This window comes from Arvicola amphibius, chromosome 9 (genome assembly GCF_903992535.2).
Source record: "Arvicola amphibius chromosome 9, mArvAmp1.2, whole genome shotgun sequence".
In the NCBI taxonomy this organism is placed as follows: Eukaryota; Metazoa; Chordata; class Mammalia; order Rodentia; family Cricetidae; genus Arvicola; species Arvicola amphibius.
In genome coordinates, this window is record NC_052055.2 from 61,625,758 (window position 1) to 61,646,781 (window position 21,024).

Below are 21,024 nucleotides of genomic sequence, written 5' to 3' on the forward strand. Positions count from 1 at the left end.
AACATAGAGGTTAGACTTGAAGAAGTCTGTTCTTTTACCTTATGTGTCCCCAGGGACTGAGGTGGGCTTCTAAGGCTTGGTGGCAAGTGCCTTCACCCACTGAGGCATCTTAGCAGCCTACCATAATTTTACATTTACTTATCCTAGCCTGTATCTAACAGTAAATACGGACTGTGGGTCCTTCTAAATAGGTGCTGTCTCCTTAGTATTTTAATAGTGGCTTTATTTCCTCTTTCACCTCTCCAGGAAGTCTTTGGTCAGCTGTTTGTGCTATAGTTAACAGGATTCTAATTATCTGTCTTCTTGTACCTGTTTGCTTTATCAGTGCTCAGTCATGGGCTAACTCAGCCATTTGATTGCCTGCCTTTTGTAGCCATTAAAATAGAACATTTTAACATTTGGCTTTATTGGAAGGAAGTTCACCCCTCTGGGTATGCATGATCCCTGTCTTGTGTGCAGAGATTACTTGCTTTGGGAGATAGGATTGCTGGATCTCAGCAGCTCAGCAAGCCTAGTTGGTGATGGAGCCATGTACCATTCTGCCTCTGCCTCTCCAGTTTTGGGAGTACAAACACATGCCACACATCCATCTTAACTGGGTACTGAAGAATTTTAACTTGGCTCATGCTGTTGTGGTGAGCATTTTACTGACCAAGCCATCTCCCCAGTTGTGTGCCCTGTTTATTTACTTACTTTTTACTTTCTTATTTTTGAGGCAGGGTCACACTATGTAACTCTCTCTAGTCTGAAGTTCTATGTAAACTAGGCGGGTAGCAACAACTCTCAGAGATCTGTCTCCTGCTGCCTCCCCAGTACTGTGATTAAAGGTGAGTGCCTCCATGCACTGCCAGAGGTTTTTTTTGTTTTGTTTTGTTTTTAAGGAGTTTCGAGACAGGGTTTCTTTGTGTAGCCCTGACTGTCCTCGCGCTCCCTCTGCAGACTAGGCTGGCCTCAAATTTACAGAGATGCATCTGCCTCTTCCTCCAAGTGCTGGGATTGAAGACATGCACCACTACTGCCTGGCCCAGATGTGTATTTAACATTCTGAAACCAAGCTCAGAGTAGTATCGTCTATTCATTCAGTAGATGGTTTTTGAGCCTTTGTTATTTATCTGGTACTAAAGCTAAGGCAAAATGCTAACTGAGACAACCTTTCCAAGGCCTCTGAAGTGGGGCATGTGAGACAGATGCCGTCAGTTGCTTCTTCTCCCATCCTGACCTCATTTTCAGCTTTGTACTTCATGGAGAAAATGGAAGCTGGAATTTCTTCAAACTGCCCCCACCTCACCACCAGTGTTTCCCACCAGTTCGCCCATCCCACCTTTCTAGGACAGACACTTTTTTTTTTCTGTTTGAAGAACACCCTGTTTTACTCTCATCTGGCTGCTCTTTGTTCTTTGTTTTGATGTGATCTCCTTTCATCTTCAGCCTCCCTTTGGTTCCCTCCTTAGCTTCTATGCATGTTCTCAGTCTCCCTCTCCCCCACCCTGTTCTGAAAAAAGTTGCTTCCTTTTTAGGTTGCTAATATAATTATTGTCTTTCCCAAAGTTAGTGGAAGCTATTTGCAGCCATTTTTCTGTTTACCCCACAGACCACTTTGTTCTTTTTTTTTTTTTTTTTTTTTTTTTTTTTTTTTTTTTTTTTTTTTTGGTTTTTCGAGACAGGGTTTCCCTGTAGTTTCTAGAGCCTGTCCTGGAACTAGCTCTTGTAGACCAGGCTGGCCTCGAACTCAGAGATCCGCCTGCCTCTGCCTCCCGAGTGCTGGGATTAAAGGCGTGCGCCACCACCGCCCGGCTCAGACCACTTTGTTCTTTCAAGAGTTTTCAGGGTGCTGTCAGCCCCCTGGTTGGGCCCAGTGATTTCTCTCTGTAGCCAAGTGCTCCTGAGTGGTGACTGCTGCATCTTTAAGCATTCTTATGGCAGATTGTGATGCTGATGGGTCAGTGTGATGGCTCAGTGGGTAAAGATCCTTGCTGCTTAGCCCAAGTTCAACCCTGGGACCCGTGTTTGAAGGAGAGAACTGACTCCCTGCAAGCTGTTCTCTGACCTCCACAAATAAAATACATAAATAGAATGCATTAACAAAAAACAAAAAACCAAAGGTTTATAAACAGTTAAAAAAAATAAAAGGATGCCTAAGGGCACATAGTGAGGCTGTCTCTAAATAATTTTAAGAAGTAAAATCTTAATATGTAAAAAGGGTCTGGCTAGGAGGGGCCAAGGACACTGGGATAACAAAAGTCAAGAGACCCAGGCTCATTGGGGTTCAGAGGCTGAACCACCAGCCAGAGAATTTGCATGGAACTGACCTGGGCCCTCTGCACCACATGTGTTGTGGTTGTGTGGCTTGGTCTTGTGGGACTCCTGGCAGACTATTGCCTGCTCTTAGGACCCTTTCCTCCTGCTGGGTTGCCCCAACCAGCCTTACAGGAGAGGAGGTGCCTAGTCTTGCTGCAACTTGATCAACTTGATATGCCATGGCTGGCTGATGTACACAAGGCCTGAACTTTTCTGAAGGGAAGGGAGAGGGAATGGATGAGGTTGGGAGGGGGGAATGTTGGGGGAGAAACTGGGAGGAAGGAGGAGAAACTGGTTGGGCTGGGAAAAAATTGATCAGTGCTAGCGATGAAGGGCACTGGCTGCTTTTTCAGAGGTCCCAGCAACCACATGGTGGCTCACAACCATCTATAATGATATCTGGTGCCCTCTTATGGCCTGCAGGTGTTCATGCAGGCAGAACACTATACATAATAAATCTTTAAAAAGAAAAGTAATGGCTTAAAAAAAGAGAGGGTGGTGGTAGTGGTGGCATATACCTTTAATCCCATCACTGGGGAGGCAGAGGCAGGTGAACCTCTGTGAGTTCAATGCCAGCCTGGTCTATAAGAGCTAGTTCCAGGACAGGCCCCAAAGCTACAGAGAAACCCTGTCTCAAAAAACGGCGTGGGGGGGGGGGCGCTAGATGGCTCAACAGATACTTTTCCCCCTAAGTGTGACAAGGTTTGAAATCTAGGATCCAAAATGTTGGAAGGAGAGAACCAGATCCTGACTTTCACATGTGTGTTTACAACATACATAGGTGTAAAGACTAAATACAAGTGTGGTGACTCACACTTGTGAGAGGTGAGCCTTTGTTAGATCACAGCCTGGCCTACTTGGTCTGTCTCTGATTCTCTCCCCAGCCTCCCTCCCTCTCTCTCCCTCTCTCCCTCCCTCTCCCTCTCCCTCTCCCTCTCCCTCTCCCTCCCTCTCTCTCCCTCTCTCGCTCTCTCGCTCTCTCTCTCTCTCTCTCTCTCTCTCTCTCTCTCTCTCTCTCTCTCTCTCTCTCTCTTTCTCTCTCTGTCTCTTTCTCTTCCTCATCTTTATCATGGTGAAGAATCAAGGAAGTCAGCCAACACTGGTCAAAATGACACTAATACACTCTTGTGTCTTCTGCAGCCTTTCTAGTCCTGCAGAGAGATTACTTCCTTTGACACTTAAACATTGGTGTACCATCTTAGGCCCTTTACATCTTTCTCAAACAAGTCTTATCCACTCTAGTATGCCCCCCCAATGCACAGATACACACCATTACTTCTTTGTGCCTCCAAATCCTGGGACCAATGGCATGTGCCACCATACCTGACTGCTCACTGGCTATTTTCATACATATTGATGACTCCCAAATATTTGTGTGTGTGTGTGGGGGGGGGGTGCATGCCCATGCATGTGGAGAACAGAGGAGGACATCAGGTGTCTTGTTTTTTCACACTGTTTATTCCCTTAAGAAAGGATCTCTCAAAGCTGGAGAGATGGCTCAGAGGTTAAGAGCATTGCCTGCTCTTCCAAAGGTCCTGAGTTCAATTCCCAGCAACCATATGGTGGCTCACAACCATCTGTAATGAGGTCAGGTGCCCTCTTCTGGCCTGCAGGCATACACACAGAATATTGTATACATAATAAATAAATAAATTAAAAAAAAACCGAAACACTGGCTTCAGCAGACCTCTGGATTCAATTCCCAGAACCCACATGGCAGCTCACAACCGTAACTCCAGTTCCAAGAGATCTCACACCCTAACACAGCCCATCCAGACAAAACACTAATGTGTATAAAATAAATAAATAAAAGGGTCAAGCTGGGTCAACTGTAATCCTAACCCTCAGGAGGTAGAGGCAGGTGGGTCTGTGAGTTCAAGGTCAGCCTGGTCTACAAAGCAAGTATCAGGACAGGTCCCAAAGCTACACAAAGAAACCCTGTCTTGAAAAACCAAAATAAATAAAAGGGTCTCCCAGTGCCCCAGAAGCTTATCAGTTCAGCTGTGCAGGACCAGGGAACTTCCTGATTCTGCTTGAGGGAGTAGAGCTTTCCAGGGCTGGGGTTACAGGTATACACAGCCATGGTCAGCATTTTGTGTGCATGCTTCAGATTTAGCTCATGCTTGCACATCCTCAGTCTTAACTTTTATTTTTATTGACCTGGAAGCCTCTATGCTGGACAGTTTTATCTAAGTGTTCTATAGATAAAGGGGACATAATCCTTTGTTTTCTCTCTCGGTTTTGGTTTTGATTTTGAGATGGTTTCTCTGTAGCTTTGGAGTCTGTTCTGGAACTCAAACACAGGCCTGCTGCCTGCTGAGTGCTGGGATTAAAGGTGTATGCCACTGTACCTGGCTTTTTTTTCTTCTAAATTGCCTAGGCCAGCCTTGAACTCCCACTGTATCCCAGCAGACCTTGAAGTTGTGATCTTCCTGCCTCAGTCAGGTAACTGAGATTACAGGCCTGTGTCACCAGCCCAGATACTTTACACACACACACACACACACACACACACACGTGTGTGTGTGTGTGTGTGTGCGCGTGTGCATATGAATACAGGTGTCTGAGGAGGTCAGAAGAAGGTGTTGGCTCCTTTGGAGCTATAGCTAGAGTTGTGAACTGGGTCCTCCGTAAAAGCAGTAAGCACTGTTACGATAAACCTGGGTTATACGTGTTCACACCCGCACATTGTCCACAGTCAGTGCTTGGTATTCCATCTCAGATATCAGGTTCTGTCTCGCTGGCCCTCCATGTGTCTCACTCTAGTGCGCAATGGCTTGGAATTAACTATAGCCCAAGATGGCCTCAGAATTGCAGCAGTCTTCCTGCCTCAACCTCCCAAATGCTGGGACTACAGGAATGAGCCACCATCTTTTACTTCTGGGTTGTTTCTGTCTTCAGAAGAAGTAGTGACCCAAAGTTTCGGTTGAGTAGATGGCCTTTCTGCTGCATCCCTCCCCTCCTCCCCTGCTCCCACTCTGGAGAAGGGTCTCCAGAGACTCCAGACAAGAATTCACTTGATCTTCAACTGCCCACATCTGGGAGCTGGTGAAGGAAGCCGGCAGAACTAAACACAGCATTGCTCCTTACTAGCTCAGCCTGCAGACTTCCAGAAGGAAGGGTCTGAATCTGTCTCTAGTCCTGTCTTCTCCAGTTGCTGTCTCACAGCTATGGCCTTCTCTCATGCATGCTCTACAGGAAAAAGGCCCTCTGTGAGCTGTTACCTTCACCTCTGATCTAAGATCGGCCATTCTGAGCAAGGGTTTCCACAGGGATAGAAGCTAGGGGGTCAGGGGAGCCAGCTGCCCACAGGTGTGGAAATGAAATGATTACCTAGGACTGGTTTCCTACTCTTGGGAGAATGAGATTGCATTGCTGTCTCTATTGCAACACAAGCCACAGACCTCTTTGTTTACACGGACATGGCCTCTACACACCCTATGACCTCACTTTATAATTTAGAGTACTACAGTTTAGGACAGTCCCTCTTTACAGGGACCAGTTTCTCCTATGTCTGCTGACTTCTGGTGGTGAGATTTTGAATTGTAGGCTCCTTTTGCAATTGTAGCTTGTTGTCAAATGCTTGTACACACTTTTCAGCAATCCAAATTCAGATATTGAAATATGGTAAACAGGGAGCTGGAGAGATGGTTCCCAGTTAAGAGCACTGCTTGCTCTACCAAGGGTCCTGAGTTCAATTCCCAGCAACCACCTGGTGGCTCACAACCATTTATAGTGAGATCTGGTGCCCTCTTCTGGTCTGCAGATATACATGCAGGCAGAACACTATATCTAATAAATAGTTTTTTTTAAAGATTTATTTATTAATTATGTATACAGTATTCTCAGTATTCTGTCTGCATGTCTGCCTGCAAACCAGAAGAGGGCACCAGATCTTATTACAGATGGTTGTGAGCCACCATGTGGTTGCTGGGAATTGAACTCAGGACCATTGGAAGAGCAAGCAGTGCTCTTAACCACTGAGCCATCTCTCCAGCCCTGTTTTTGTTTTTTTATTTTGATTTTTCAAGACTGGGTTTCTCTGTAGCTTTGGATAAATAAATACTTTTTTTAAAAAAAGTAAAGAAATATTGTAAACAGTGTAAATATTTATTTTTGACACATAGTCTACATAGCCATGGCTGTCCTGGAACTTGTCAGGTAGACCAGGCTGGCCTCGAACTCAGAGATCCACCTGCCTCTGTCTCCCAGGTGTGTGCCACCACTGCCTGGGTACCATTTTCCAATTTAAAGCTTTATTTCGGGTGGCTGTAGAGTTGGCTCAGCAGTTAGAGTACTTCTCCTATTTTATCTACCTGGGTGTTTTGGCTGCATGTATGTCTGTGCACCATATGCACCACCTCCATGGCTTGGTGTCCATGGAGGACAAAAGAGGGTGTCAGGTCTTCTGGAACTAGAGGTACAGCTCTGGGTGCGGGAACCAAACTCATGTCTCCTACTAGAATGGTAAGTACTTTTGAACACTGTGCCATCTCACTCACCCTACGATGCGCCCGCTGTGCCATCTCACTCACCCAACGATGTGACTTTTTTATGTTATTTTTGTTTTTAGAGACAGAGTTTCTCCGTGTAAACCTCTACCTCCTGAGTGCTGGGATTAAAGGCATGTGCCACCACTGCCCTGCCTGTGATTTAAAGAAAAAAGCAAATAAAAAAACTGAAATTTCTCATATTTTTTCTGATTCTTTTTTTTTAATTTTTTTTAATTTTTAAATTTTTTTTTTATTTTTTTCTGATTCTTTTGTTTGTTTGGGGATTTTTTGTTTGTTTGCTTTGTGATACAGGGTTTCTCTGTAGCTTTTGGAGCCTGTCCTGGAACTTGCTCTGTAGACCATACTGGCCTCAAACATACAGAGATCCACCTGCCTCTGCCTTCTGAGTGCTGAGTGTGTCACCACTCTCCGGCTTCCTTTCTGACTCTTCAGTTTGGAAAATGAGATCCACTGTGGTGTGAGCTGCGGAGTCTTCCTCTGTTCAGAATACGACAGATCTGAGCTCTCAATAATGGGTTAGGAAGGATTTGGGGCAGAGCCGAGTAACTCTAAACATTTGACATCTGTCTGAGAAAGGCTGAAGGTCCAGCACCTTTTTCCAAGGTCAGCAAAGGGTAGAGATTTTGAAGTTAGTTATCACAGGGTTCTCAGCCAGGCAGCCAAGGTCCCTTCCTCCCACTCTGCAGAGAAAAGAGGAGGTGGTTGAAGAAAGGATATGAGATTGGTTCTCTGCTCCTCCCTTTCCCTGTTTTCTCCCCCACATCAGTCTTCTCCCCCACAGAGACTGGGATAGGACAGAGGGGGGCGGAGTTGGGGATTGAGGGTTTGGAAGCCCTACAGTGCCCGTATCTGTAGAAAGCCTTGGCTGGGTTAGCTGTGCTGGTTTATGCTGTCCGACTACCATCCTTAAGCGGGATGCTGGGGACACTGGGGCTTTGGACACTGCTTCCTGCAGTTGCACAAGGTAAGTGTCTACAGATAGGGCTGGGTCTCTCCACCACCCAAGAAGGGAAAGTGTGTACTTGAAGCGGAGCTACCCGTTTGGAAGAAGAGATGGTTGGCTGTATGAGTGAAGACCAGGGTAGAGCCACCTGCTCCCATGGTGGGGATCAGGCCTCTGTTGACCTAGTCCCTGTGCCTCTGCCATGCTGACCCTGGGATCCTCTTTGGTTTATTCCTTTGGCTGCTGTTTGTTCCTGAGTTTACTCCCTTCTTGACTCCCCTTTCTTCACCTTGGACTTCAGTGTCCCCAAACAGGAGGACCTGTGTGTTCTTTGAGGCTCCCGGAGTACGGGGAAGCACAAAGACACTGGGGGAAGTGCTAGATGCAAGACCAGGGACCCCCAAGAGTATCCGCTGCCTCTACAGTCGTTGCTGCTTTGGCATCTGGAATCTGACCCATGGCCGGGCACACGTGGAGATGCAAGGTGAACAGCAAAATATACGTGTGTGAGAGCTAGGTAGGGAGAGGCACAAGAGGGAAAGGGAGAAGTGGACTGTGTAGAGGGGGGAAAAGCATGTCAGATGGAAGGGATGCCTCTGGTGGAGAAGGAATTTGTTCTCATTGCACCCTCCCTTTTCTCCTTCCCCTAATCCCATCCCATTAGGATGTCGAGACAGTGATGAGCCAGGCTGTGAGTCCCTCCACTGTGACCCAATCCCCCGAGCCCACCCCCGCTCAGGCTCTACCCTCTTCACTTGCTCCTGTGGTACTGACTTCTGCAATGCCAATTACAGCCATCTGCCTCCTTCAGGGGACCAAGGGGCTCCTGGCCTCCAGGATCCCCAGTCTACCTCAGGTAGCTGCCTTTCCCAGGGTACTAGAGCCCAGAGGGGGCAGGAGCACAGGTCAGGACAAGAAGAGAACCAGGGCAGTTCTCAGCCCACCCCCACCCAAAGATTCCCTCCTCTTGGCCTTGAGAAGCTGGTTGCCCTGGTGACTGGGAGATAAGGGGGCTTGTGATCAGCATGGGGGTGGTTTGGAAAGCAGAAGGGAGAGGTTCAGTGCTCACCCACATGTCCTCTTCCCTTGCGGTCCAGGTGGGCCCGTCTGGATGGCACTGCTGCTGCTGGGGATGTTCCTCTCGCTGCTGATGTGTAGCATCATCTTGGGTACTAATCTCTCCCACCCCTCGCTTCCCCAAAGCTCCAAGCCTTCTCCAGGCTTTGCTGAACCCCCGGTTCTGGGATCTCTGTAGCCCCACATTTCCTTGTATGAAGCTCTTTTCCCACATAGCCCCCTTGGCGCCTCCCTCCTGTGCACCCTACCCTAAGGCTCGTTTCTGCTTCAGCCCTGCTACAACGAAAGACCTGCGGAGTGCACGGTGGTTCAGACCCTGAGCCAGGCACAGGCTCAGGCAGAGATTGTGGAGATTGTGAGGAACTGCCAGAGCTGGCTGAGCTGTGCTTCTCCCAGGTGCTTCAGGGCAGGAGTGGGGCCCCCTGGTACTCCTGGAGGGTCTGCTGGGAGTAGGGGCGGGGAGCTTGGCTCTGATGTTAGCTCAGAGGTCCACACTCAGTACAGTGCTTCCACCAGGTGATTCAAGAAGGAGGGCACGCAGTCGTCTGGGCCGGGAGGCTTCAGGGTGAGATGGTAGCCATCAAGGCCTTTCCCCCAAGGGCTGTGGCCCAGTTCCGAGCTGAGAGAGCTGTGTACCAGCTGCCGGGCCTACAGCACGACCACATCGTGCGCTTTATCACTGCTGGCCAGGGGGGCCCTGGCCCTCTGCCATCTGTGCCTTTGCTGGTACTGGAACTGTATCCTAAGGTGAGCACCCCGAAATGTCCGTAATGTGCACCGTGCCTGTGTGTGCTCATGGAAGTGAGGTGCTACGTAGTGGGTCCTCACCCATGCCTGCTCGCCTGCTTCATACTTTCCTTAGAACAACTGTTTTCTTTTTTTGCTTTTTGAGACAGTTTCTCTGTGTGTCTCTGGCTGTCCTGCAACTTGTTCTGTACAGCAGGCTAGCCTCACATTTATAGAGATCTGCTTGCTCCTCTGCCTCCTGGGATTTAAGGTGTGCACCACCACCGTCCAGCGAGAACTGAGTCATTGTTAAATACATATCCAGGCATAGCTGTCTAATTCATTCATCTGTTCCTTTAACCAATGTTTATAAACAATAAGGCAAACACTGCTAGATGCTCAAAAAGCACACCTGGCCCCTAATTGTACAGACTTTATAGACTAATGAACAGGTCATAGGAATGGGTTAACACAGAAAAAGTACCAAGTGTCAAGTGTGTTAGAAGCAAACAGAAAGGGCATTGGATACTACAAAGAAATAATAATAAGCAGGTGGTGGTGGCTCACGCCTTTAATCTCAGCACTTGGGAGGCAGATGCAGTTCGAGGGAGTTCGAGGCCATCCTGGTTTATAGAGCAAGGTCCAGGAGAGGCAGGGTTACACAAAGAAACCCTGTCTCAAGAAAACAAACAAACAAAAAAAGAGGACTGGGAAAATAGCTCAGTGGTTAAGAGCATTGGCTGCTCTTCCAAAGGTTCTGAGTTCAATTCCCAGCATTCACATGGTGACTCACAACCATCCATAGTGAGATCTGGTGTCCTTTTCTGGTAGGCAGAATGCTGCACACATTATAAATAAATATTTAAAAGAAAGAAATAATAATAAGAATTGAGATGAGGGAGGGTGGGATGGCTCAGCTGTAAAGATTCTTGTTGTGCAAGCCTTGGGGACCTAAGTTCAGTCAAGGCAGAAGGAGAGAACGCCACGGAGTTGTCCTGTGACCTCCACATATGCACGGCAAAGCTCCCAAGGACTACCCCTTCTTCTAAGAACAACAACAACAACAACACGACATTACAGTTGTTTTACCTGTGTGTGCCTGGTGCCTGTGAAAGTCAGGAGGGAGCAGTGGAGGCCCTAGGGCTGGAGTTTCAGATGAGTTGCTGTGTGGGTGCTGGGCAGGCAGCGTAACTGCTGAGCCATTGCTCCAGTCCCTTAGATTTTTTTTAATGAAAAGAAAGGATGAACGCCGGGCGGTGGTGGCGCACGCCTTTAATCCCAGCACTCGGGAGGCAGAGGCAGGCGGATCTCTGAGTTCGAGGCCAGCCTGGTCTACAAGAGCTAGTTCCGGGACAGGCTCTAGAAACTACAGGGAAACTCTGTCTCGAAAAACCAAAAAAAAAAAAAAAAAAAAAAAAAAAAAAAAAAAAAGAAAAGAAAGGATGAGCCGGGCAGTGGTGGCGCACCTTTAATCCCAGCACTTGGAAGGCAAATCTCTGTGAGTTTGAGGCCAACCTGGTCTATAGAACAAGTTCTAGGACAGGCACCAAAGCTACACAGAGAAACCCTGTCTCAAAAACAAACAAACAACAACAAAAATCTATTTATGGGTTTGTGTTCCTGTCTGCCTGTGGGTATGTCCAAATGAATGTGGGTACTCTGAGAGATTAAAGGCATCAAGTCCCCTGGAGCTGCAGTTACAGGCAGCTAACTGACCAATGCGGGTGTTGAGGTGAACTCAGGCCCACTTAGAAAACAGTACTGAGTCACTTTTCTAGCCCAAAAGTAAAATACATTTTTGTTTGTTTATTTGTTTGTTTGAGACAGAGTCTCTCTATGTAGCCCTAGCTGTCCTGGAACTCACTTGGAAGACCGGGCTGGCCTGGAACTCGCAGAGATCAGCCTGATTCTGCCTCCAGAATGCTTGGATTAAAGACATGCGCCACTATGCCTGGCTAAAAGTAAAATAAATGTTAAAAAAAAAAAAACAAAAAACAAAGAGGCCGGGCGGTGGTGGCGCACACCTTTAATCCCAGCACTCGGGAGGCAGAGGCAGGCGGATCTCTGAGTTCGAGGCCAGCCTGGTCTACAAGAGCTAGCTCCAGGACAGGCTCTAGAAACTACAGGGAAACCCTGTCTCGAAAAACCAAAAAAAAAAAAAACAAAACAAACAAAAAAAAAAAAAAAAAAAGAAAAAGGCAAAAGACAGCCAGTTGTAGTGGTATATAATTTTAATGCTGAGAAAAAAGAAGAATAATCCAGGCAAGGTGGTATGTGCTTGTCATCAGAATCCAAGGCACGCAGGGGTGGACAGTCTCTGGGGTTTAGGCCAGCCTGGCCTACTGAGAGCGCTGCAGTTAGTAAGAGAACCTGTCTCAAAAATACGTGTAAATATATACAATTCCTTCTTACTTGCTTCGTGTTGTCCGCCTGTCACAAACACTGCAGTCATGACTGCTTTACAGCCATGGCATCTAATTTATTGTTATATTGTGGCACTTACTGTCTTCTCCGCTTATATCATGGTCACCTCTTCCTGAGTCACAGTGCTGCCAGGGCAAAGTTGCTGGCACACCCACAGGTGCTTACTATGTAACAAGTGTCCTAGTGCCAGTTGTTCCTCCATTAGCTCCACCCACCCATGTCTATGCAGGCCTGATACCCCAGGCCAGGAGTTTTGAGGGACAGCCTGGACTACGTTTGTCCTGAATCCTCTAAGTCAGCATGTGATGGTGACTCGAGTATCCTGTTCATCGCTTGACCTCTGACCAGGTGTGGTAGTTTGTGCCTATACTGCTGGCACGCAGGAGGATCACGGCTAGCTTGATGGCAGCCATACCCTCCTAATGACTCCCATATCGGCCCAGGTTACAGACATACATAGTGAGACCCTCCCTAAAACATGGGGTGGGGCACGGAAGGAAAAAAGGTGAAAGGTCCAGCAAGGTGGTTCAGTAGGTAAAGTTGCTTCCATGAAACCTGCAGTTCAGTCCCTGGAACCTATGTGGTGAGAGGAGAGAACCAAGTAGAGCATGCTGTCCTCTGCCCCCCACATGTACCATGTGGGTACCCACATACGGACACATACCCCACACACAAATAAGAAAGGGGAGGGAAAATCAGGGTGATCAGAACCCCGTCACACTGCAGTCCTCATGGGGAACTATAGGAAACCCTGTTTGAAGGGCCCGCATCACAGTAAGTACTTAGTACCACTGGATTAAGCTACTTCCTCCCTCACACCTCCCCCTCCCCCATATTAGGCCTTAAATGTAGGTACTTCCTGCTTCAACCTCTTGAGTGCTGAGATTACAACCATATGCTACCATATCTGGCTAAAATTACTATTTTTTATTTGTGTGTGTATGTGTGTGTGTGTGCATGCGTGAGTGCGTGTGTGTGTGTGTGTGTGTGCGCGCGCGCGCGCGCGCGCGCACGCGCGCGCGCATTTTCAGGCAGGGTCTCCTGTAACCCACACTGGCCTGCCTGTTCCTGAGCCTCCTTCTTCCATTTCCCAAGTGCTGGGATGGCAGGCATGCAGTATCACACCCAATTATAATTACTATTTTTTTCCTGTCACTTTGACTGATGCATTTTCTTAGGTAGGCCTTGATTGTCTGTGGCGTCTTGACCTGGTTCTGCCAGGGCATCTCTGCCTGCTGGGGAGGTGCAGGCTGGTGTGTGTGGGGTCTAACCCTAGGATGCTCTTCCCTATCTATGTGCCCGGCTCTTCCCTCTGCTTTTCTCCAGGGTTCCCTGTGCCACTACTTGACTCAGTACACCAGTGACTGGGGAAGTTCCTTGAGGATGGCTCTGTCCCTGGCTGAGGGCCTGGCATTTCTCCATGAGGAGCGCTGGCAGGATGGTAAGTGAGCTGGCAGCATGGAGGCAGGAACCACATCACTGCGTCCAGTTCTGTCTTCTCTTAGAGAAGGATTGGGGCAAGGAAAACCAGATGACCTGTGTTTCTTAAACCTTGGATTTCTCCACAGGTCAATATAAACCAGGTATCGCCCACCGAGACTTGAGCAGCCAGAATGTGCTTGTTCGGGAAGATAGGTCATGTGCCATTGGCGACTTGGGCCTTGCCCTGGTGCTCCCTGGCCTTGCCCGGCCCCCTGCCTCAGCACCTACTCAACCCGGAGGCCCAGCTGTCATTTTGGAGGTGAGTGTTTTTTTAATAAGTGTGAGGCCTGGGATGATGGTGGTGCTGATGAGCATACGGGGACCAGAGCTGCAGGGCAGGTTTCCGTAGAGGTGATTCTTGGCACTTCCATCTTCTTCTCCAGGCTGGCACCCAGAGGTACATGGCTCCGGAGCTCTTGGACAGGACTCTAGATCTACAGAACTGGGGCACAGCCCTCCAGAGAGCAGATATTTACTCCCTGGCTCTGCTCTTGTGGGAGATCCTGAGCCGCTGTTCAGATCTGAGGCCTGGTAAAGTCTCCGCCCCCAGTGGCCTCCCCTAGTTTTTCTACCTGGGAGCCCCTAACCATGGTAGGTGCACGTAACGCCTATGCTTTCCCCAGACCGCAGACCACCACCTTTTCAACTGGCCTACGAGGCAGAACTGGGCAGCAACCCCAGTGCCTGTGAGCTCTGGGCCCTGGCAGTAGAGGAGAGGCGGCGCCCCAGCATCCCAGCCACCTGGAGCTGCTCCGCAGCAGTAAGAAGCACATGCTCATCAGCTGGGACGGGGAGAGGGGGCTGGGTATACATTTCAAGGGCTTCTCTGCTGTATTTGCCCTCGGTTTGCCTTTTCTTTAAGTCTCATACAACTGGTTCCGCCCACCTGGGACAAACACCCTCCCGTGGAGCCTTTTATATCGCTACCCCCTGACTCCATTAGTTAGCTCTCGGTCAGTCTCCTCCTCTAGGAAGTCCTCTCTGGCCTTTCTCCCACTCGGAGCTCTGCCATTGTGACAGTGTCTCTTTCAGTACTGTGGGCCCCCAAATTCAATCCACTGCCCCGTCATTTTGTACTATACCAGCTGTATTTCTGCTGTGGACCAATTGAAGCTAGTTCTGGGTCTGACCGGGTTCTAGGTGTGACCGGGTTCTAGGTTCTAGGTGTGACCCGGGTTCTAGGTGTGACCGGGTTCTGGGTGTGACAAGATTAGAAGAGTTGCCCGACAGGGAAAGTGCAGAGTCCTTCCCAGATATTTCCTGAGAGATATTCTTTTGCATACTGTCCTGCCTGAAATCTCACCATACAAATGTCTGTTGAGTTAGCTAATGGAAGGCAAGCTTTGTCTGCAGGACACGCTGGCTAGAGGAAGGAGAGTAATTTTCCATCAGTATCTAAGTTGTCAGCCTGAATTATCCTCAGAGGAAAAAGTCGACCCTTTGATTGATATTCAGGGAGTCTGTCACAGGGAACAAACCTCATGGGCCTGGACTTTAGGGGATAGGACTGAGGGTGTTCCACAAGAGGAGTGTGGTGTCAGGATTGGTGGGGTCAGCAGGGCTCTGTGCGGAGTGTGGGGTCAGGATTGGTGGGGTCAGCAGGGCTCTGTGCGGAGTGTGGGATCAGGATTGGTGGGGTCAGCAGGGCTCTGTGCGGAGTGTGGGATCAGGATTGGTGGGGTCAGCAGGGCTCTGTGCGGAGTGTGGGGTCAGGATTGGTGGGGTCAGCAGGGCTCTGTGCGGAGTGTGGGATCAGGATTGGTGGGGTGGGGTAGAGCCGTGGAAGAAGAGAGCACTGAAATGTCCACTCTGGGCTTGGGCCAGGCCTGATCTAGTTTCTTCCTCCAGGACCCCGAGGGGCTGAGGGAGCTCCTAGAAGACTGCTGGGATGCAGACCCGGAAGCGCGACTGACGGCCGAGTGTGTGCAGCAGCGCCTGGCAGCCCTGGCTTACCCGCAGGTGGCTTCTTCTTTCCCAGAGAGCTGTCCTTCAGCACCTGCCTCTGCTCCTCTCCCCTGCAGGCCTCACCAGGCTTCCTGCCACCTCAGTGTTCAGCAAGGCCCTGGCTCCAGGAGTCCTCAGCCTGTCAGTACTAGTGTTCGTGTGTAAATGAACAGTTTGTATGAACGCTTTATACAGCTATCATACGTGTGGCGATCACAGACCTGTTGCTGTCATTCTCTGTGGGTTTTTAGCCCATGGGGTACATGTGCTCAGGAAAGAGTAAAGATTTCCCACTGTTGGTCTTGGGCTTGTCTCCTTTTTATTGGTCTTTTTCACTAATATGTACTTATTTATTTATCTTAAGATCTGTTTATTTTATTTATAGTGTATATGTTTGTCTATGAGTTTATGTGCACCACATGCATGCAGAAACCCTTGGAGGCCAGAAGAGGGCGTCACAGCCCTGAAACTGGAGTTATAGATAGTTGTAAGCCACCATGTGGATGCTGGAAACAGATCCTTTGTGAGAACAGTAATTGCTCTGAGACCCTATGCCATCTCTTCAGGCCTTTATTTATTATTTCTTTTTTGAGGCAGGGTCTTGCCTTGGCTCAATATGTAGTCCAGGCTTGTTGCAAGGAGCAGGCCCCTTGTTTGTCCTGGCTGCCCAGCTAGCTTACTATTTTGCCTGAAATAACCACACAGAAACTGTATTCATTTAAACACTGCCTGACCCATTAGCTCTAACTTCTTATTGGTTAACTCTTACATATTAGTTTAGTCCATCTCCATTAATCTGTGTATCGTCACGTGGCTGTGGCTTACTGGAGATTCTAACTGGCATCCGTCTCAGGCAGAGGATCCATGGCTTCTCTGACTCTGCCCTTCTTCCTCCCAACATTCAGTTCTGTTTTCTCTGCCCTACCTAAGTTCCACCCTATCAACTAGGCCAATTCTTTATCCATTAACCAATGAAAGCAACACATAAACAGAAGGAACTCCTACACCACAGGCTAGTCTCAAACTTGCAACTATGACCTTAACCTCAGTGTCTCAAATATTGGGATTACAGGTTTGAGGCTCTAGCATGAATGTATATGTGTATGTATGTATTAGACAAAGTATCACTATGTAACCTTGGCTGGCCTGGAGCTCACTTGGTAGAACAAGTTGACCTTGCATTTACAGAGACCCCTGCCTTTCTCAAGTGCAGGATTAAAGGTATGTACCACCATGCCAGGCAGCAACACTTATTTTTTTTTAATATTTATTTATTTATTTATTATGCATATAATATTCTGTCTGTGTGCATGTCTGCAGGTCAGAAGAGGGCACCAGACCTCATTAAAGATGGTTGTGAGCCACCATGTGGTTGCCGGGAATTGAACTCAGGACCTTTGGAAGAGCAAGCAATGCTCTTAACCACTGAGCCATCTCTCCAGCCCAGCAACACTTATTTTTAAGGATTTTATTTGCATTATTTTAATTATGTGTATGTGTGTATGTCTGTGGTGTGTATACATGGGCACAGGTGCCTGGAGAGGGCAAAGAAATTGGGTATTCCTGGAGCAGGAGTCACGAGTCACATGATACGGGTGCTGAGAAGTGAATTGGAGTAAATGCATTTTAACCTCTAAGCCATCTCTCTGGCACCACCAGGATTAATTTTTAAATGGTGGCATCACCTGCTGGGCACTGGGGGAAGAGGAGTGATTCCAATGAAGTCATTGCCCTGACGGTGCTCACATGGTGGGAGGCATCGTGAACCACAGGATGCTGGCGCTGAAGCTTGCCTAGCCTAGGCAGGAGTTTCCCAGGAGCGCCGGGAGCACTGAGACATGTCAGGGCCTGTAAGGAGCGAGAGCAAACAGTACAGCATACGGGAGGAGTCTGCAGGTGAGTTATAGCAAATGTGTAGGTGTGGAGATGGAGATTTAGCGCACTGTTGAGTGCCAACAGAGCATGCACAAAGCCCTGGGCGCTATCCCTAGCATGTTCGCACTCGCAGCACCGGGAAAGTGGAGGCAGGTGCTCACTGGGAGTCGTAAGCGGGAGGATCAAAGGTTCAAAGTCAGAGACTGGAGAGAGATGGCTCAGTTACCAGGATGTAGTTCCCAGCACCCCTATGAGGAGCTTTAATTCCACTTCCAGGGTACCTAATGCCTCACACAAATTTGTAAAGCATTCCATACATTTTCAAAAGCGCTTCTTCTAAAATATACTTGTTTTTCTTTGGATTCAATACATTAAGAGTAAAATTTCCATCAGGTGGTGGTTGTTATGGTTTTGGTCCCTGTCCCTTTAAGAGACAAGCCACGCCCATTCCCTCCCCATCCGCTGAGGCAGGCTGATCTTCAGCTTCTGGCCTGAGATCTACAGAGTGAGTTCCAGGACAGCCAGGGCTACACAGAGAGACTCTGTCTCCAAAAATAAAAAATAAAATAAAAGAGTAAAATGTATTATTACTCAAGGTTCTCTAGCATAGTAGAACTTACAGGATCTATCTACCTACCTACCTACCTATCTATCCATCCATCTATATACCTACCTATATATAAAGAGAATTTATTAGAATGACTTACAGGCTGCAGTTCAGCAATGGCTGGCTGTGAACAGAAAGTCCGAGAATGTAGCAGTTGCTCAGTCCACGGGGCGGGACGTCTCCTCTGGAATCCGGAAGAACAGGGCTCTCAAGCCAGTGTAGGAATGTACTTGCAAGCAAGGCCAGGGCAAACAGGCAAAGAGCAAAAGCTTTCCTCCCCTCCCCTCACTGTTTCCAGCAGGTGTGGTGCAGATTCAAGGTCTTCTGACCTCGAGATCTGGATTAGACATGGATCTACCTACTTCAAATTAAGGAAAAATCCCTCATAGGTGTATCCTTCATTTTTGAGTTTTAGTTAATTTCAGATGTAGTTGTTGACAACCAAGCCATCACACCTAATAAAACTTGTTTTAAATATTTATAAAAGTTCAAGGTCACCTTGACTTCATAGCAAGCTTGAGGCCATCCTGAGCTAAGTGTAAGGTCCTTTCTCAATAAAAAGCATAGGAGAGGGGCTGGAGAGATGGTTCAGCAGTTAAGAGCATTGCCTGCTCCTCCAAAGGTCTTGAGTTCAATTCCCAGAAACCACATGGTGGCTCACAACCATCTGTAATGAGGTTTGGTGCCCTTTTCTGGCCTATAGGCATACACCCAGACAGAATATTGTTATACATGGTGACAGGGGAGGGATTGTGGAGAACTGAGGGCCAGGCCCTGTCATGAAGTGCTTCGTCCTTTTATTTATACACAGGGTCTCACATAACCCAGGGTGGCCTCAAACTTCCCATGTAACTCCTGATCCTTCAGCCTTCTCCTTCAAAGTGCTGGGATTACAGGTTTGGGCCACCATACCTACTTTTTTTTCTTTTTCTCTATTTTCTTCTTCTTCTTTTTGATGATAACTTGATAAATCTCTTTATTTTATGCTTATTCCTTTCCTAAGCAAAATGCTACTTTGCTTGTTTGTTTATATTTATTTATTTATTAAGAAACAAAGTTTCAGTCATAGCCTGAATTGCTGTGTAGTTCAGGTTGACCTCAATTTGAGATCCTCCTGCCTTATCCTCTCAGCTTCTAGAGTACAGGGTTGTGCGTGTCAGAGGACAATTCCCAGGAGTCTGTTCCCTCCTGTCCTGGCTCTGGGGGTGGAACTGAGATTGTCTGACGTGGCAGTATGCACCTTTACCTGTAGGTCATCTTGCCAGTCCCTTTCAGAATAACCTTTAAAATCTTGTTATACCAAGCTGGGTGGTGGTGGTGCACACCTTTACTCCCAGCACTTGGGAGGCAGAGACAGGCAGATCTCTGTGAGTTCGAGGCCAGCTTGGTCTACAGCACAAGTTCTAGGACAGGCTCCAAAGCTACTGAGGTACCCTGTCTCCAAAAGCCAGACCCCCCCCCTTCCGCAAATAATATCTTGTCGTACTATGCTTCTGCTTGGCCTGCTTTGTTTTCTGTGGCAGTTCCCTTGCCTCCCGTAGAGAAGAGGAAACTAAAGACCAGAAAAGGTCAGAATGTGTGTCAAGTTTCATCGTTTTAAAATAACGATGAAAGGGTTCTAGCCATTGGAAGTGTTTATGTGGCTGGAAAGAGGGCTCAGCAGTTAAGAGCACTAGCTACCCTTCCAGAAGACCTAGGTTCAATTCCCAGCACCCACATGGCAGCTCACAACTTCTGTCCCAGGAGAATCTGAGGACACTGCCTGCACATGGTGCACAGACACACGTGCAGGCAAAACACCCATACACTGCTGGGCTCGTTGGCGCACACCTTTAATCCCAGCACTTGAGAGGCAGAGGCAGGCGGATCTCTGAGTTCGAGGCCAGCCTGATCTACAGAATGAATTCTAGGACAGCTAGGGCTGTTACACAGAAAAACCCTGTGTCAAAAAACCGAAATAATAATAATCAGGAGGCTGAAGAGATGGCTCAGAGTTTAATAGTACCAGCTGCTCTTCATGAGGTCCTGAGTTCAATTCCCAGCAACCACGTAGTGGCTCACAGCCATTTATAATGAGATCTGGTGCTCTCTTATGGCCTGCAGGCATACATGCAGGATGAACACTGTATACATAATAAATAAACAATTCTTTAAAAGAAAGAAAAAAGAAAAACCAAAACATGGTCTACAGAGCAAGATCTGAGCAACCGCACGGATGACAGAGCAATGAAATGCCAAGCAGGGGAGTTTTGTGAGAGGCTGGAAAATCCTCAAGAGTGTGTCTTTGCTTTTCCTGGGATGGCAATGTTGAGACTTGCGACTGGGCCCCAGCAACACCCTCCCCTCCCATCCCCTCCCCTCCCCTCTTTTCTCTACCCCTCCCCTCCCCTCCCTACCCCTCCCCTGCCCTTGCCCGAGTGTCTTTGTGTAGGTTCAACTATCTTAGCACTTGATTTGTAGACCAAGCTCTGGAACTCACAGAGATCCGCCGGCCTCTGGAGCGCTGGGAGTAAAGGTGCGCGCCGCCACCGCTCTGGCTCTGCTTCTCTCTGTGGTTTTAAGTAGGGTAGCGTGGCCCTGAATTACGATTCTCCTCCACTTTCCAAGGTTACAGACAAGTGCTACCAGGTTAGGTTTGCACCTTTTTTCTTCTTTTTAAACAACACCTAATCTACTCACTGGTCTGTACCCGCAAACCAATGACAGGGACTGGAGAGATGACTCAACAGTTAAGAGCACTTGCTTCTCATGCCTAACTCCTGAGTGCAGTTCGGCTCCCAGCATCCACACGCAGCACAACAGCAATTCCAATTCCAGGGGATCCGATGACCCCTTCTGACCTCAGCTGCCATCACACAGACACTTGGTACACATACATACATTCAGGCAAAACACTCATACGAATGAAAAATAAATTTAGAATTTTAAAAAATAAATCAGTAACCCAAAGACATTATGGTGGCTCAGGGTCTTTGCTTGTGGCTCCGCCCTATAAGGAGCATTTCTGCTGTACTTCTCAGCGTCTGCAGTTCATCACACACGCTTTCCAAAGGCTCCGCCTCGCGGCTAGAGCTACGGGTCCCTCCTAGTTTAGTTGGACCACAGCGATTGACAAGTCAGTTCTCCAATCATCA

The 21,024-nt window shown here is 48.1% G+C and overlaps 1 protein-coding gene across 2 annotated transcripts; it reads left to right on the plus strand.

Annotated features, from left to right (window-relative positions):
- Positions 1-7,360: 7,360 nt before the first annotated feature.
- Amhr2 (anti-Mullerian hormone receptor type 2) lies at positions 7,361-15,617 on the plus strand. Of its 2 annotated transcripts, XM_038343502.1 has the most exons (11): positions 7,361-7,776; positions 8,057-8,239; positions 8,420-8,611; positions 8,853-8,924; positions 9,104-9,228; positions 9,349-9,579; positions 13,309-13,423; positions 13,551-13,723; positions 13,848-13,995; positions 14,088-14,224; positions 15,313-15,617. In XM_038343502.1, exons 1-11 carry the CDS (start codon positions 7,728-7,730, stop codon positions 15,571-15,573), a joined length of 1,686 nt encoding a protein of 561 aa, XP_038199430.1. In that variant the 5' UTR covers positions 7,361-7,727; the 3' UTR covers positions 15,574-15,617. The 2 variants fall into 2 exon arrangements, with proteins under 2 accessions (XP_038199430.1, XP_038199431.1); XM_038343503.1 differs by lacking the exons at positions 13,848-13,995; positions 14,088-14,224.
- The last annotated feature ends 5,407 nt before the right edge of the window (positions 15,618-21,024 follow it).

What these genes read in the sequence shown, in the direction of transcription:
- Amhr2 (XM_038343502.1), top strand. Translation starts at nt 7,728, where the DNA reads ATGCTGGGGACACTGGGGCTTTGGACACTGCTTCCTGCAGTTGCACAA. An exon ending in GCTTCCTGCAGTTGCACAAG is followed by an intron (nt 7,777 to 8,056) that starts GTAAGTGTCTAC and finishes CTTGGACTTCAG; the next exon opens with TGTCCCCAAACAGGAGGACC. An exon ending in CCTGGAGCTGCTCCGCAGCA is followed by an intron (nt 14,225 to 15,312) that starts GTAAGAAGCACA and finishes TTCTTCCTCCAG; the next exon opens with GACCCCGAGGGGCTGAGGGA.